Genomic DNA, 17,496 nt, shown 5'->3' on the forward strand with positions numbered 1-17,496 from the left:
TTCATTCGGTTCAAGTCGTCTTGTTCTTTATTTGATGGGGTATGTCTTCCACATCCCCCCCCCCCCCAATATAATAGAAGGGAAACGCCAGGAACTGTTAATTTAGCTTGAGGGAATGTGTACTTCTGTGTAGGTAAAGAAACGTTATTTCAATACATCTGATGAAAACATCCTCATTTTGAATTAAGTTTATAATTATTTTGTAACAGAGCTAGCCTGGTCTAATAGCCATAATAGTATTTCCCTGAACAACGGGAGTTATTACTCCTACAGTCACTGAGTTATTCTGGAATCCTTCCAATTTGCTGTGGGACAGAAGTTAGAAGATAAAATAATCAACTTGTTCTAGAATTGCCTGTCCTGGTAGCATACTGGTGAACATGTAGGTCTCATCCTGCTGAAAGCCTGTAATATAAATGGAATTTAACATGTATGGTGACTGTTTGGATCAGTTTGTATACAGATGGTTGTTAGTGTGGTCTACTTTTTCCTCAGCAGGCATTGGCTTTTAAAGAGAATTGTCTGCCCCTCACCCTCATTATAAGATGAAAGGAACACTTAAGAATAAGTTGATAAAATACGTTGTAAATTGTTAGGCGTTAAGTTGTGGGCTGTTTCTTCCCCTCTGACCGCAGCATGCATCTTTCTCCCTTTTTCAGGAACAGTACTGGCGTTCTGTTGTATTTCACAACCATGTGGATTACTTGGCAGAAAATGGCTATGCGCTTGATGAAAATGCTAAAAGTCAATCAGTGAAAGAACAGCAGGAACTTCTAATGAAGCTGTTTGCCGTAAGTACAAATAAATAAAGAATAGAAAGAACCCCTGAGACTTTATTTTGAGTAGATGGCATTTGATGTAAATTTGGAGGTGATTCCTCTTATTAGAAGTCTGGCTAGTGATTGGCAATCCAGCTAGTTCACAGACTACGATAAGAGGTGGATTGCAGTTAATACTCTTATTGCTTATCGGTATGAAGAGTGGGAGGAAGAAGGAAAAAAAAAAAAGAGCTTTTTCTTTGCTATGCAGCTCATGATTGATGGTGGTTTGGCTTTATTCATTCACTCCACCAAGACCATAATATTCTGGTCCTAGAGTCTTGAGAGCTGTGTAACTGTGAAGTGTGTAACTCTCAAGGCTTCTTTCCTTTCAGCTTTCTTGTAAACTGGAGCGTGAATTTCGTTGTGTGGAACTTGCTGACCTCATGACACAAAACGTTGTGAATTTAGCTATCAAGTATGCTTCTCGCTCTCGAAGACTAAATTTAGCTCAGCGACTTAGTGAAATGGCTGTAGAGAAAGCAAGTGAGTTGGCAACAGCACTGGAAGATGAAGAGGAGGAAGAGGATTTCCGAAAGCATCCGAGTGCTGGGTAACACAAATTTCTGTGATTAAAGACCTGGGAACATTTTTACTGATCTATTAACATTTTGGTCCAGTTGATGCACTTTTCCGGACCATATTTTGCAATGTATTTGTTACGAAGTAACAGTTTGTGTTGCTCTGCTCATAAATTGTACATATAAAATGGTACATTCTTGTTGATATCTTGTGAGGACTCATTAGTACCAGGATACTAACACAAAGGGAAATATTTCCACTCCTTGCTTACTGTATGTCTGTGTACAACAGCTTCGGAGGCAAAGCAGACTCAATACCAAGTTGCTCTGATTAGAATTGTTTTTTTCCCCCGCCCTCCCCTTCCTCTAGCTTGTGCTTGGGGTTTGGTTATTTGACTGCAACCTGTATTTTTCCTCTTTGTATCAGCCTCTCTATCCCACTTCATTCCACACCTATCCTAAAATCCTTCTATCTTTCTGCAGCCCTCCCCTCTTTCAGTATCCCATCTCAGTGTATCCTATTTAGTCTTACTGCCTCCTAATTAACCCCAGCTTTTCGAAGCTGTGGATATACTACAGGCTTGCTATGCCTTTTTCCCCCCTCTGTGCTATCTACCTTTCCTCTCCTACCTGCATGTGCTTTGTAAAGCACGATGAGGCAAAAGATGTGTGGGGTTTTTTTTTTTAAAAATAGAGGCCATACAGAAGGGCTGCGTTCTTGCTTGGCCTCTGGACGGTACAGCTGTAAGGAAAATAATTGCTAACCACCAGCCTGATAGTGCCGAAAAATGTCGTAACGTTTTGTCAGAAGCAATTTCGTGTGTGAAGTTTGGAACTTATTTAAGCAAGAGGAAGAGATAAGTCCCTGAACTTCCCTGTAGCCTTTCCCTTATTCTTCTGTGTGAAACCGCACATTTAAAACTCCTTTCTAAATGCTCTACCTTGTTCTTCTGGGTCATGAATGGAAGCAAAAATCCCATGTCTGTGACTTCAGCCACCCTGAGGGTTAAAATTCATCACAAACACTATATTGTTCTTAGCGCCAGATTAATCACTGACATTCTGGTTGAAGTAAAGGAACCTTCAGTTTATGTATACACAGATTTTAGTAATCAGCAAAGATTAGGAGGGAAATGCAAGAAATGTACATACTACTATACTGGGAATTTAGAGAATAATCAGGTTATTGCTGCCTAAGCTTCGGACTGAAAATATGTATCCGTGTTACCACCTGTGTATTTATTCATGTAAGCAGAAAAGTAATCTGGTGTTGGATTTTGATATTGGAGGTATATGTGTTTAAATGGAGATTACAGAAGGTGTTTTATGGTTGCATATTTATTTGCAGCAAAGTGTTCTGGCAACAATAGCGATGCACTCTGAAGGTGGCAAAAGGTTGCTGTTTCTGTTCGGGTGCTCGCTCTTGCGTGCGGAGCTGTTTGAAGGCCAGCGCATGTACGTGTAGCTGAGTGTGAATTCCAGGCAGTTTCGTAGCCGTGTGCGATCTGTCTTAAAACTACATGAGTACCGCTTCAGGCGACTGCACTTGGTGTTTCAGGGTGAAATGAAGTGAATAATGAATCTTTATTTTATTTTTAGTAATCATCACAGTTTAATCCGAGATATAATGCAAATAAATGCCAAATGTTATTGTTCTTATTTCCTAAATTAGGTAAGTAAGTTAGCCTTCTGTTGTTCCAATTTTCCTTCTGAATGTGGTGAGCACTTCCTTTCTGATGAATTCCTTCCATTTAGTTACAGCCACTCTGCCACGGAGTGGAGTCGGCTGCCGGTCAGAAACGTTCAGCAGGACCAAGAAATGGAAGATGCTGAGGAAACTGATGCCTATGAGGAAGCAGAAGAAACACCAGAAGTGCATAAACAGAGTAAGAAAAATATATCCTCTGAATAGGCTGGAAGTTATCTAGATGTGTCTTTCATAGACTTAATACGGAATTCTAGAAAATTCCCAGGTAATTTGTAGTTTGGATAACTCAGCAGTCTATAGGACTATGCAAACAATGGGGTTTTCTGTCTGTCGTTTTGTTTTGTTCTTTTGACATAAAATTTAGGAAAGACAGGCACACCACCTGTCACGGGGCACCACAAGTGAGGTACAGGAGGTTTGATTTAGAAGCCATTTATGTAAATAGAAAATAATCCCATTTGTTTCACTGAGTTTTGAAACTCTGCAACTGTAGCAGGGACTAGGTTTTCTGCTACCTAGTCAGAACAGGTCTGGTAGTTTCTGATCTGTCTTATTTGGGTGTTGACATGTGAAAAAAATGCACAGGAATAACAGGGTGAGATGCAGTAACTCCCGCCTGCGGGCTTCCCGTTACCTGGAATTCCCTGTGGGAGATGAGTGGTAGTGCCTACCTGAGTGAGCGGGTCTGTATTCCAGACTGTGCCTGCAGCCGCTGCAGAGTAACAAGTTTAGTGTGTCATCTGCTCTGTCGCAGCTTGCTTCTGCATTGTACTTAGTAACCGTTTGAGGGACCCTTGGGGAGTTTTTCTGTTGTCTGATACTATTTCTAATGGACTGGGTCACCTTGTGAAACCATTATTTTTGGTTTCAGCTCAAGTCTTGCAGGAGTTGAACTGATAGACAAGTAGCTTGCTGGGCACACTTTAAGGAATAAGTTTAAGGTTTAAGGAATAAGTATACAACTCTAAGTTAAATCTAGGTAGAGATAACAGATGATTTTGTAAAAGTGTATGTACAATTTGAAAATGGAAAGTCATGCTTTAAAATACAGATTGCTTTACTATAACTTACTTGTCTGTTTGGGGTTTTGTTTTTAAAGAAGTTATGCTATTACATTTTATTGCACTTGAATATGTACCTCTCTCTTTTTTCTGAAGGACCAAATCCTTTCTCCAAAGGTGTCACTTCAGCAGAGGTGACTACTCCGAAGTCTAGTGAGTAAATCTCCATTTATTCCAGGATGAGAACTTTGTCATGCTTCACGACATCTGCTCCTGTTTTTATCCTCCGTTCTCCCATTACTACTAAAATTCAGTGCATAGCAGTGTTGTCAAGTGGTAACTTGCACTGATTGTTGTTCTCATGTCTTTAAGAGGTTCCCTATTCCTGTTGATGTCTTCATTACCTAATGATGTTCCATAACTTTATTCTGATTGCCTTAGCTGTGCCAGATGCCGAATCAGTTGTCTTGCCTGCCTGTGTCATGAAGGCATTCTTTGGGACAGGGGGAAAAATGAGAAGAATGATCAGTTGATTTGTTTTACTAATCGCAGGCACATTTACTGGTTGCACTTACAAGGCAGAGTTAGTAACCCTGCCGTAGAACTGTGAATCTGAGCAGCAGGGGCAGAATGCGACCTCTTGCTGCTGCTTGCTTCTTCCCTCCTGCCAGCCCTCTGGCAAGAACAATAGGAGTGGAAACGGATTTGGGAGTGGGGGAAGTACTGGGTCTTCCTGTGGATTTGTATTTTAAGCTGTTGGTCCTGTGTGGCATTTCTGATGACTAATAAGAGCTGAGCACGTATAGTATAACCTTCATGGGGTTATTAAAGTGTCTTTCTCTTTATCCGACCACTTTCAAGCTTGGTGGGAACTTATTTTCTTTGGTGTGGAATAGTTGATGCCTTTGATTCAGTTCTCCTCTTCAATTTTCAATGAACAGAGGCTGAAACACATACAATGAGTGTTAGCCTTGTTCTTTGGAAATAAGGCTGATGTTGTTTCACCTACTCATCTAGAATGTGCACATTGCGTCATAGATTTTTATATATATGTGTGTGTACACATGCACACATTTTTACTTTTTTTTTTTTCTTTCCTATTAAATAGTTGTAATCGCATCAAGCAGCCAAGGACGAGTGAATCCCTTTAAGGTAAGAATTTTGCAGCTGGTTTGATTGCGGTGTTCTGAAAATCACAATCGATTATTATATCTAAAGTTTACAATATGACTATGATAGATATCTGGGAGCGACAGAGGAGGGGAACATGACAGAAAATAAATAAAATGTCTATTTATTTGTTTTGCTAGGTGTCATCTAACAAAAAGGACCCAGTGGTCCCCTCAGCAAATGTTCTAGACACTATGAGCAAATACTCAAAGAAAACTTCTTTGTCTAGCAGTCGAGCCGTAAACAAGCAGAACCCTCCAGTTATAAAGCCTCTGATTCCCAAACCCAAGTCCAAGCAGGTAATGTTTCTAGTCTTTTTACGTTGTTTCAGTGAGCAAAGAACAGTAAATTGAATTTTACTGGCTTTTATCAAGTATGAAACCCTGTTGATTGAGTAAAGCGTCTTAGATGGCAAAGTTCATTTAAGCATACTGCAGAAACTATAAAACACATAAAACAGCCAAAAAACATTTTCAGTTGTAGAAATTACATTCTGTGCTGAATCTTGTGCTTTTATTTGAAATAGTGTTAACTAAACATCTGCTGTGCTGAAATTGAACGGATTAGATGCTATATTAATGCAAGTGATGATTATGTCGTTAGGAAAGGCTTGGTTTTTGTTAGGCTACATGGTAGGTGTTGTCTGAGAGCGAGGTGTCCTTACCTTTTTCTTTTTTAACCTTAATTTCTATAGGCTTTAGCAGCCTCCTTCTTCCAGGCTCGTACACCTAACTCTAGTGAAAAAACAGTGGAAGAAAGAGAAGAAAAAGCAGGAAACGAGTCCCATGAAGTCAAAGTCACTGCACAGGAGAACACTGAAAATAAAAGGTGAGTGGACGCTTGCATCTCGATGCCATGTTCCAGTTTCAATAGAATAGCAAGTCCAAAGTCCAAAAACTATTTTGTTTCTGAAGGCGTTGGACTGGCCGAAGTAGCATAACATCAAGATTAAAGTGTTAGCTCACAAGTTGTCACGCTTGTGAACTCGCTTCAGAAATTTAGTAAACTGCTACTTACACTATGCATATTATCAAACAAACCTGCAATAAAACACATCAGTTGGATTTTCAAATTGCCACATTACAGTCACGGCGGAAGAACAGAGAAAAGCATGCTGTTCGTTAAATCTTTCCCGGTGCGCATGGCAGTGTTATTCAAAGTAGAAGTTTTGCATCGGCCTGAGACAAATACATGCGTGAGTGAATAATAAATGAACAATGCAAAATGTCATTTTGGGGCTCTAAGCAACGATTTTTGCCTTGATACTACTTATGCATCTGATAATGACCTTTGAATGATAAATGAAACCGTGCTGCTGTGCCAGTTCCAAGTATAGGAAATACTTGAAGTTTAAACATCTCTAGCAAATCTCAAAGGAGGTCTAAAAGCAAAGGGTTTTACGTGAAAGTGTAAAAGCTTTACTTTAGCGTGTTTTTTAAAAAAGCAAACGAAAAGCTACATCACCTAAGGAGCATGTCTCTTCCTAGCTAAGACTCTAATCTGTCTTGTTCCTCTGGAGCAGATGTATTTTCTAACAATCCCAGTCCTCATGAAACTTGCATTATTATAATCATGTTTCATTTAGACTTCATTTAACTGAGGAAGATGAAGGTAATTATTATTCATTTGGACTAGCATTCTTTTCATTAACCTTTACAGACAATGTTCTAAAACAAGTGGCAAGGAGAATTGTGAAAAGGATTAGCTGAAACATGCTAATATATGTGCTCTATTTTTAGGTTGATGGGACCTTGTCAGAAAGGAAGAGAACCATTATGCTTTGTCATTCTAAAACTGAAATGTTAATTTCCATATATATCACAGTTTTAATAAAAATGCTTGACTTCGTCTTGCCTTGTCAGCATGTTCTTTAAGCATACTGCAATAGGAGAAAGCAAACTGCTGACTATATATATATGTCTTTTCTTTCAAGAACAAAAAAGTCCAGTTAGGTGGTGTTTGGAAATGTTGTTTTGGGGGATATGGTTTTCCTATAGCCTTCTTACACGGACAGTTTTCATGTGCTTGTTTTAGACCAAAGACAGGATTCCAGATGTGGCTAGAAGAGAACAGAGCAAACATTTTGACAGATAATCCTGATCTGAATGAAGCAGAAGTAATAAAAGAAGGCATGAGTCGCTTTAGAATGCTGTCGTCAGAAGAAAGAATGGTAAGAAAGCATTCTCTAATTCTGGTTTTTTGAGAACTTTTTCCCCCCACGGAATCCCTTGGTTATTTTCGGTTAGGAGTTTTTTCTTTAAATTCCACTGTCCTCCATCTTCATGGACTTCAGTTTTGAAGAAGGGCCATGATCTATGACATATACTTTATGAAAATATAAGCTATCTGAATAATAAGTAATAGCAGAAAGCAGCTTTTCCAGAGTGGGGCATGTGAGAGAAACGTAATCAATGAAGAAATAACAAAAGAGAAGGGAAGGAGTTAAAAGTGACATAGGCAGGCTTCATTCATTGGGGCTTAAATTTGTTCTAACGCCTTTTGGGCTTCTTATTTGTCCAGAAAGACAATCGAGAGCTTCAATTTAATATACAGGCTCAAATGAAGTATAGTTTTGAAGGAGAACGCTGTCACAAAAACGGAAAGTGAGGAAATTGTTCCTAACTTGATCCTTATTAGTTCTTAACAGGAATTATTTCAGTGCTTCCTTATAATCAGAGAAAGTAGGTGTATTAAATAAAGTGGTGAGTTTTGTGGCCTAATTAGTGGTTTTCTGTTTAATGATGTACTTTCTTCAAAGGTGTGGACCGAGAAAGCAAAAGGAGGAACGGTTAATGATTTAAAAGAAGACAAAAAGCGAAAGCGTCCCACAGCTGATGAAGACGAAGCGAAAAAGAATCAGGAGCAAAAATCAGAGGACTCAAATTTATCCAAAAAACCAAAGCCTTTAGATCAATCTACAAATGTCAGATTGTCAGCTTTTGCGTTCAAGCAAAGCTAAGTAACGTGGTACCTTCTCAGCGTCTGTTTTCTGAAAACGTTAGGTAGTTCTGTACTGAGAAACTTGCTGCTGTGCTCAAAGAGTACTAGCAAAAAGAGTGCCTTGCTCCAAATAGTCTTTTAGAAAGTATTTTATTACCAGTTCTTGAGGGAAATGTTGAATCCACTCTCCCGCTCTTTTGCAAGTTACTAGCATAAAGCTTGATAGCAAAACTAATACTAATGGACCTGTTACCTAGAAGCACAGTTCCACACAGCGTTGTGTAGCTGTGCGCCTCGATACTTGTAATATTTGATGCTAAATATGGATTAGTCATTCTGGAAAGGATAAACTATGTCCAAAAGCTGTCCTGTGATTTTAGAGAGGCAAAGTAATGGCTTCTGTACCATTCCTTCTGCCTGCTGCAAACACTTGTAAGAGAAGGTCACTCAAAGAAATGGGAGTGAGGGGAAGATAGCTTAACATGGTGCTGATGTTCAGCTGCATTTTCAACGTCTCTGGCTGTGACGGTGGCAGAGAGCAGCCTGATCTGGGCAGGGAGAGAAAACCAGGACAGGAGCTGAATTAGGAAGGTCAGATGTGCAAAAATGAGCCATTCCAGACTATGCAAATGTACTTTCCCAATCTGTGCCTCAGCAGGGTCCAGAAAGTGCTCAGTACTTGAAAATCTCTGTATTGTTTTATGTAATGTTTGTTTTTTAAATAAAATGTGAATGTTTCTTTGTTTTAAGGTGGTGGTCTTTGCAGTTTTTATAATGAAAGTAAACAGACTTCTGCCTACAAGTCATAAGGCAGTCGTATTTACCTTCTCTGGAGAAAAGGCAGTATGTCTAATAAATGTATTTGAAGCAAACTCCAAGTTTGAAACTTTTTTTTTTAAGGACAAGGTAAAATAATTTAACTCTAGCGTAACAACTGAGACTGAAGAGTTCTAAACTAGGGTTTTTTTCCCTGGGTTTGGACATCCTTTCATCGTTTGCTTTTTTTCATAGAATCATAGAATCATTAAGGTTGGAAAAGACCTCTAAGATCACCGAGTCCAACCGTCGACCCAACACCACCATGCCCACTAAACCATGTCCCTCAGCGCCGCATCTACACGTCTTTTAAATACCTCCAGGGATGGGGACTCAACCACTGCCCTGGGCAGCCTGTTCCAATGTTTAACCACTCTTTCAGGAAAGAAATTTTTCCTCACATCCAATCTAAACCTCCCCTGGCGCAACTTTTCATTCTTTATTTGTCTTCACATTATTACTGAAAAGGCAGATGACTGCCCATTTAGAACACACCTTTAACTCTGAAATCTGTAGATTGAAGATTCAGTGAGATTTCTGTAAAAGCCACTAAATCTTAGTGTAAGATGTGTTTTGCTATAGACTTTTTTTAGCAATTGTGGGTCATTTTGGAGAAAACAGCTCCTGTTTTCACTCTATGTAAAAAAAAAAAAAAAAAAAAAAAAAGGGGGGGGGTGGTGGTGGTGTGTCATGATGTCAACCAGGGATGGTAAATACAAATAGAGGAAGACCTATCAATTTAAATGCTTTTTTTCATCCACAGTTCTTACATATTGTTGGACATTTTATTTGTTTAATGCTGACAGTAGACAGCAAATAATAAGTAATGTAAGTAATAATTAATTTTCTGTATTGGCATAATACAGGAAGTTCAGGAGAGTAGTGGTGTATTATAGTGATTTTTCTACATCCTTTGGAAAGAAATGATTGTATCAGAGACTGGGATTTATTTTTAAGCAGTAAAGCATATTTCCACATTTGGCTGTATTGGAGAAAAACGGAATTGCATTGGTAAGAAAAACAGCCTGATAGAAAAATCACTATGAGCTTGGTGAACTGTGTAATGTTTTCTTTCTGCTAGGCTAGGTTGTTCTGATGACGACTTGAGCATCTTGGCCGTGGCGCTGCGAGATGGGCTGGGTGTGAACGGATGGCCTTTCTTTTCATCTGTATACGTAGAATCCATACTCGAGCTGAGCTGCCTGTCAGGTGCCCTTTCTGCAGGCCAAATACGAGAAATCAAGTCACCCTCTGCAGTAAGTAAGCAAGCAAGCTTTCTGAGTGACTCCTCAGGGCTTCTATATAAAGGCTTGAGCAAGATATTTATACCTTGGGCTCAGGCCATTGAAGCCAGTTGTGCTTCTGGCTGTTGGGACCGTGTCTGTCCACCGTCCCGCCCTGTTGTGCAGGCTGTGCTTTGCTTCCAACTACAGGCACAAATCCGGTACGGAGGCGGGTAGGTATCCGCTGCTGCAAACGGCTGGTCCCACAGAGCATCCAAAGTCCTTTTGGCTCCTGTAGGAGGAAGGGAACATCCAAAGTAAACTTCCATGAGAGTTTTCGGAGAGCTGGACGTTCGCAATCATGTAGCTCTTCTGAACAAACACGCCAAAGGTCTGTTTAGAGGGAGGCTCCTGGATTTTGTGGATGGTTTAATGGAAATCACTGGGGATGTCGGGCACCACCCTGCACGTCCCTGGTTCCCGTTTGCTTTTCTCCTGGCTTAATTTTCGCTCTATAATGCTTGTGGGTTTCATCAAACCCAATGTCCGCAGCCTTGGGGTCACAGTCTGGATCTCACTGCTACCCCCACGGCTGGTTAGAGGCGGCAAAACTGTTTCCAGCATCAGATCTGAAATTTTGCATCGGAGCTGCATGGTTGGCAATGGCGATTGCAGCAGGGATTTTTAATTATGACAGTTGCTGCTGTCCACAGCAATAAAATAAACAGCCAAGAGATCGTGGAAGCGAGTACCCAGCTGCTTTTATGCTGGGAGGATCATCTCCCACTAGGCTGCTGTCGCGTTTCTTTCATCAAAGATGGATTTTGCTCTATTACGCAGCTGCAGGCAGAGCTGCAAATACACCCTCCATCACCTGGAGCCTTCCAGGGAGCTGCGCTGAGCCAGCCGGGAACGGGGCGCGCTCATCCAGCAAAAGCACCGGCGGGACAGCGCTAAGTATAACTTTCAATTCGGGTGGAAATGAAATGCCAAACCAAAAATGAACAGAAAACGTGGAATGGATTTTCAAGTGAAAACAGTTTAAATCTCGGCTAGGTTGTTTTTTTTTTTTTTTTAAAGATGTCCCCCAAAGAATTTAATAGATTTTCATTGAATTCTTCAGAAATGCTTCTTTGTGCTGAATTTGCCATCTTTCCACTGAAAAACCAGGTATTCTAGAAAAGCCAACCTGGAAACTATGTCAAGAAACCTGCCTGACGTTGGTGGTTCCTACTGTGCTCAGAAAACCAGAGAGAGAGGATTACACCACTGAAACAGCCGATCTTTGGATCAGATTTTAAAGGCTCCAGCTATTGACCCGCCACTGGGGCTCTGCTGCGACCGTGCTCTTCATGTTGCTGTGCCAAAACGCTTTGCTGCGTCTAAACCCAACCCCGATGCCCCTACCTGATGATTGCCGTTCCTCTTCAAATCCGGGAACACAAAGCACCTTCTCTTCCTCGTTCTCTGCGTCTGAGTCTGTCATCCTCTTCTGTTTCATTATGTTATTTGACCTTAAAAAAAAAAAAATAAATAAACCCCTTCCTCATGCACTTTTTCTGAAGAAGAAAGTCATGTTAAAAGAAGTAGCGTATGAAAACAGATAGCAGGTGATGGAGCCTGCAAAAGAGAATATTGCTAAATATTTGTGCGTGTGGCGTTTTGTTCAGTTACCTCTGTTGCTGCTGTTGCTCCATATTTACTCCAGAGATGCTCCTTGCCGGAAAGATGCAGCTACTAAAAACCAACAAGGATAGTCCCAAAACGATGGGCAGAGTCTGACAGCTTTTCATGGGGGATATAATCCAAAGTAGCAAACACCCACCTCCCCTGTTCTGCAGCTGACAGAGCATTTCAAGCCCTTTATCTTATAAAAACATCTATAAATTACCTGCTAGGTTTGCTGGAGTGTTGCTAACCTGTTGGACTTCAGAGGGAGTGCCGGATCTGCAGGAAGCTCGGCATTTATTCAGGGAAAGAACATTTGTACTGTAAATAAATAAAATATCCGCTCACCTCCTAAAGAATATTTTCTTTGGCTTTCCCAGCACTTGCTCCATAATATAATTTTGCTATGAAAGAAAACGACACCGCCGAGCTGAGCTGATAAAACCAATGCAAAAAGCCTCGCTTGCCTTCGGAGCATCGTGTTGCTGTATAAGGCGCGAGCTGAGTGTGGAGGATGACAACAGGTACGTCGGGGGAGGAAAGCACTCTTCCCACGACGTTTCGGTTTCTACCTGAGCTACTTGCTGCTGCCTGTCCCTCGCTGCTGGGCTCAGACCCGCGGGCTGGCAGCCGAGGGGCAGGCGATGCTGCAGCTGGGCTCCAACAACATCACCGAAATCGTATTTTGCATACCCTACTCTTATTATTTTTTTTTTTTAAACGGTGTGTAATGCCAAATCCTGACAAAAAAATATCTCTGCCCTTCGCATGTCATGAATCCGTGTCGACTTGTGTTATTTTGGATTTGGAGAGTTTTCTTTGGCTGTGCTTTAAATCCTAGTGACAAGCAGCCTCTGGCGAGGAGGCCGAGTACGTGTAGTACACAGCACAGAGCGGTAGCTGTTTTCAAGTGAATGGCGTAAAGCTGATTGCCGCCTTTCATACCGGGAGTTTTAAGTTTTGTTGTTGTTGTTTTCAGTGTAGGTAGTGGTCAGATTAGAAGGTCTATTTGCAGCACAACATCCGACAAGTTTATCTCAAGCGTTTGGTACTGGAGTGTGATAGCAAATGTTTTGTGGCAATGCATTTACAGTTAAGATGCTCATCTCCATCAGGGAAGAGAGATGTCTCCTCTTGGCTTCTGGGGATGTCCTGTGTCTCCGGTTTCTGCAGCAAACCTGGTTCGTCCTTGGGTTAGCTCCGCTGGTGTCGGTTAGGGTTCTCCAGGGCTTCTGCTGTGTCCCTCACTGAGGATTTGCATCCACCTAAAGCCACGTTCCCATGGCTTGTCTGGCATTGCATTCCCTGATTAGAAAATTAGTAACTGTTGGTTATAACTTCTCCTTCTCCCTTTGTTGCTGCAGGAGTGAGCAATGCCATCAGACTCAAATGAAGATCTGCTTTATGAACCCGGTGTAAGTCACCTTCACAGAGCTCTGTGGTTGTCACCAGCCTCCGACGGCGCGCACAGCCGGAGCAGCTTGGCTACTCCAGCTGGGAGTGTTTCTTACCTCGTAGGCAGTAAAAGAAAGTCGTATACCAACAGGGAACAGTTTTGGGGTGGGAAAGTCAAGAAAACTCAACCAGCTGGGATGCTTGGGGTGGAGCTGGGCAAAGGAGGGCCTGTGTTTGGACAAGCTTTCCCTTCTCAAACGTCTTCTGGCTATGAAACGCACCTCAACTTCTTTCTAAAGAACATAACTGTGATGGTCGTGGAGTGACTCAACTTGATGGTCCTGGCTGGCTAGTCTGAGGAGAAGACAATAGCGGTGAGAATTGCCTATGAGAGGGTCGGGTGTCTCATGCAGTAGAGTTTTTTGATGGAGAACAGCAGACCTGGCCGCTTCTCTCACCTCCCGGCTGATGTGCTGCCGTATAAATGCAATATTAATTAATTTACTTAAAGGCAGTCAAAACACACATACCTACCCGGGCTGCCAAAAGAGCCACTTGACGCTGGACTCAATTGGACACGAATGGCAGAGGAAATTTGCAGGAATAGTTTCAAGTCGCGTGTTACCAGGGAACAATCCAGTCTACAAATCACATAATCGATCTCGGGGTAATAACGGTGAGAAGCAACCGAGGGGAGCGATGCGGGGGCACAGCTGCTATTCCCGTCTGCCCGGCGTGTGAATCAAAACCCGCCCTTGGTTTAGGAATGGGCTGGAGGGACCTAGAGATCGCCCTGGCCGATGTCAGATAGCTCCCGTCGGAAATAGGGCACAGGTCCACGGGAGCCTGGAGACTTGTGTTATAGGGCTGTTTTCACGTTCTTAAAAGCATAAATATGAATTTACCTCCTACAGCCTGCCCGGGCCACCCCTCTGAAGTTTTCCAAATTTCGGGGAGCAAAGGCTGGAGGAGTCCATCGGTGTGAGATCCTGCGTCCTTGCTCTGTGAAGGCGTGAGGGGAAAGCCGGGGCAGGGCAAAACTGCTGCCTTCGCTTCCAGTTTCAGCTCTAAAATGTGAGACCTCACCAGGGAAGTTAAAACGCAGATCGCATCTGAAGAAAACCCCTCAGACCTTGGGGATCCTCTGTCCTTGCAGAGCAACAAATCCCCCTGTAAGAGGTTAGTATTTTAGGAGCCTGTTATCAATTTTGCTTGTTATTCTGGGTAATAGAATTAAATTGCTCGTGATTCACTCTTTAAACTGACGCGCTGTGATTCCAGGGTCTGATAAATCCCAAGCTGTGTTTCCAGGGCATGGGACGGATGTCAGTAGGCTGCGACGCTGCCATCCATCGCCGCTGTGGGCTCAGCTATTATTTAAGGATCACGTTCGGGTCACGTTCTGGCTTGATGTTAATAGCAGGATCGATGTGCATTGCTCTTTTCCTGCTTGAGCTGTTAATGATACGCTGGGTCGATGCAGATGGTTTGAAAAGGTGGAATTCATCATCTCGAACTTTAAGCTCTGAGCCCAGTCCCAAACGCTCCCACTTTATAGTCAATGGAGGAAAAATAGGTGTCTTTTGTGCGTGATATATCTCAGCCTTTTAGCAGCTGTCAGCGCAGAAATTGCCCTTGAAATACCTTTTAGGCGGCTTCATCTGACCCAGTGAAGACTGCCCAGGGTCTCTTCATCCTTAACCAGCTTGGCACGACGAGGTTTCTTTCGAAAGCCCGCTCTTCAAACCCTGAGGAGCATCTCGGGCATGCAGGGAACAACGCTCCAGCCCTTCCCCGCTGGGTCCCGCTCAATGCCACTGGCACCGCGGGGAAGCTCGACCGACTAAAACAGGTCAAGGAGCTGGAGCCTGAATATAAACCCGCTCCATCCTGTCCCTATTTTGTATTTTCTCTACTTTTGAAGACAAGAGAGGCCTCCGATGGGCTTTACCACGGACCATGCACCCCCGTGCCCCCACCTTGGCACCCTGCAGCATCCCCTGGCTCTCCCAGGGACACCCCAGGTACCCTCCAGCGGGTGCACTGGGCTTTCACCTGCTCTACACCTTATTCTAGACTTGCAAATAATTCAAGTTACAGCCTCGGAGCTTTTTGCACTCCCTGTTTTGTTGCTTTCTAAGAATCTCCAACCTCTCAACAGCGAAAATAACCCCCAAGCTCTGAGCGAGCACGGGAAAGAGAAACAGGGCAGATTCCCTCTACGAAATTCAGAGTATCTTTTAACAACGTTGCACGGGACCATCTGCTGCTCTTCTGTTTTATAGCCTGTGTTTCACCTTTTTGGGGATATACTCAGAAATAGCAAAGAAAAATTTCTTCGGGAAGGCTACATGAGAACATGGGGTGTAATCAATAGGCAACTATCAATAAAATCTTATCATAAGGCACTTAAAAAAAAAAAAGGCCAAGCATTAGTGCTTCTGCTTTCCCAGCTGATGTGGGTTTGTGTTTCAGAGGGAGAGGGCTTCGCCATGGCTGGAAATCGGGCTGTGTCCTAACACACCCTGACACATATCTAAATTACCTAAACCTACTAATTCTGCGTTTGCAAATGCTGTCGGCAGAACTGCTGGCACCGGCTCCCCCGTGTGCAACCTCTGCTCAGACATACCCAGAAAAAGTGGTTTTCTGCGAATCCACGCAGTGCTTACCCTAGCAAATAAGGTGGCAACTGCCCTTCTTGCCCCATAAATAGGAGGAGAATTACAACCAACTCCCGCAGCTGCTGAGTTCAGACTGTTATAAAGTCGGGGGTGACTCCAGAGGGAGCTTATCTTCTCCTTTTCCAAGAGAATAAAGGTAGCAAAGACTAGGGAGTGCCGAGATAATTAGATGCCTTTTACTAACCCCTTTTTCATACGGATGATTAGGTCTCAGTGGTCTGTAGCTCCTAAGAAATGCCACCCAACCCTTTGAACCGCGTCAGCTTAGTCTAGGTCCAAAGGAAAGTGGTAGTCGTTCTGCTGAGCCCCATGAACGTTTTTTGCAAGTTTCTAGTAAAGGAACCCACCTAGCTTATACGGAGGATTTGGACGTCCTCAGAGGGTTGCGAAATGATGCGAGGTACCCAGCTGCACCTCGGTGGGTGTCTGGGGAGGAGCGGGGATGGAGTTCAGGGCTTCAAATCCTCCGGCGCGGCAGTTTCTGTTCCCCGATCTGAGCCCCGGGGCAATGAAACCGCACTAAAGCCTGGCTGGCTGCAGGCCAGCGCCGGCCCCTTGATTTCACCTGAGTCATCCTGGCTCTCTTCTGGTAAAACGTATGATTGGAAACGGAATGATAAATGTGGAGCGCGTTACTGCTGCTGGGTTGTTTGGGGTTTTTTTTTTTTTTCCCCTCCTTCTTTTTTTTGTCGCTTGTCTCGGTTAAATGTAGCTCTTGCGCCAGGAGGAGACGGAGGAAAGCCAGTGAGTCATGCTCCGCGCCCCATCCCTCCGACAGCTCCTTCCCCTCCTTATCTCCCCAGCAATTTACCATTTCCTAGGCACAAGGGGGGAGAATTTGCCCCTGCTGCCTTTCGGACAGATGACGTGTGAAAAGAGAGGGCTTTGCTGTGTCCCTTAGCATCTCGGCCATTTATTTTGATGGTAATCCAGAAAATATTAGTTACCCCGCTTGTGCTTGGGGCGATGGGCGATGGAGTGCACACGCTATGCTCAGCTGAACCTTAAGACTCAGCTTCTACCTCATAAAATCCCAGAATAGCTTCGGCCAGAGGGGACCTCCCTTCCAAACCACTCGCCCCAGCATTTATTTGTTCGACAACATTTGAACCCTAAGTGAGGCCGGGGCAGAAAGGCCTGACAGCTGCCGTTGGCAAAGACAAGCTGCGCTTTGTCTCCCACATTTGCCCCAAAAGTGCCTGGAGGATGGAGGATGCTCAAACCGCTGGCAGGGGTGACGTCCCAGCCAGATCCCCGCGGAAACCCCGAAATAATTTGGTCTCAATCGTCAGGGACGGCGCATTTCCAGAGCCGCAGGTGGGAACAGGAGAACATCGGGGCACATGAGCCATGCAGCGGGAAGGTGTCTGCAGAGCTCATAAGGTTTGAAGGGACCGACACCCAGCCGTGATTAAGTGGTAGGGATTGTCACGAAGGAGGATAAACGCACTCCCGGGATCTTTCTGGTGGATGCATCCCGCCGCCAGCGCTCAAAGCGCCCCAGAACGGTTATGATGGTGTTCCAGCAGCAGCGGGGAGCTACTGAGCGGGA

The 17,496-nt window shown here is 43.4% G+C and overlaps 1 protein-coding gene and 1 long non-coding RNA gene across 3 annotated transcripts in view; one reads left to right on the top strand and one right to left on the bottom strand.

The window, feature by feature from the left end:
• Positions 1-9,021, top strand: part of WDHD1 (WD repeat and HMG-box DNA binding protein 1) — a 30,220-nt gene extending 21,199 nt beyond the window's left edge. The window contains exons 18-26 of the mRNA XM_076345723.1: positions 660-791; positions 1,154-1,371; positions 3,095-3,225; positions 4,205-4,261; positions 5,157-5,200; positions 5,359-5,517; positions 5,913-6,046; positions 7,253-7,388; positions 7,977-9,021. Coding sequence (XP_076201838.1) covers positions 660-791; positions 1,154-1,371; positions 3,095-3,225; positions 4,205-4,261; positions 5,157-5,200; positions 5,359-5,517; positions 5,913-6,046; positions 7,253-7,388; positions 7,977-8,177 — 1,212 coding nt within the window. The 3' untranslated portion in view covers positions 8,178-9,021. The remainder of the gene's footprint in view (positions 1-659; positions 792-1,153; positions 1,372-3,094; positions 3,226-4,204; positions 4,262-5,156; positions 5,201-5,358; positions 5,518-5,912; positions 6,047-7,252; positions 7,389-7,976) is intronic.
• On the bottom strand, positions 2,920-16,415 carry LOC143163820 (uncharacterized). 2 transcript variants are annotated; one of them, XR_012995970.1, is made up of 4 exons: positions 16,292-16,415; positions 11,605-11,711; positions 10,304-10,489; positions 9,907-10,192 (listed from the first exon to the last, which is right to left on the bottom strand). It is a non-coding gene; the product is annotated as an uncharacterized LOC143163820 (long non-coding RNA). The 2 variants fall into 2 exon arrangements; XR_012995971.1 differs by lacking the exons at positions 9,907-10,192; positions 10,304-10,489 and adding an exon at positions 2,920-3,184.
• Positions 16,416-17,496: the final 1,081 nt, after the last annotated feature.

The sequence above is a fragment of the Aptenodytes patagonicus genome, chromosome 7, assembly GCF_965638725.1.
Source record: "Aptenodytes patagonicus chromosome 7, bAptPat1.pri.cur, whole genome shotgun sequence".
NCBI classification, from domain to species: Eukaryota; Metazoa; Chordata; class Aves; order Sphenisciformes; family Spheniscidae; genus Aptenodytes; species Aptenodytes patagonicus.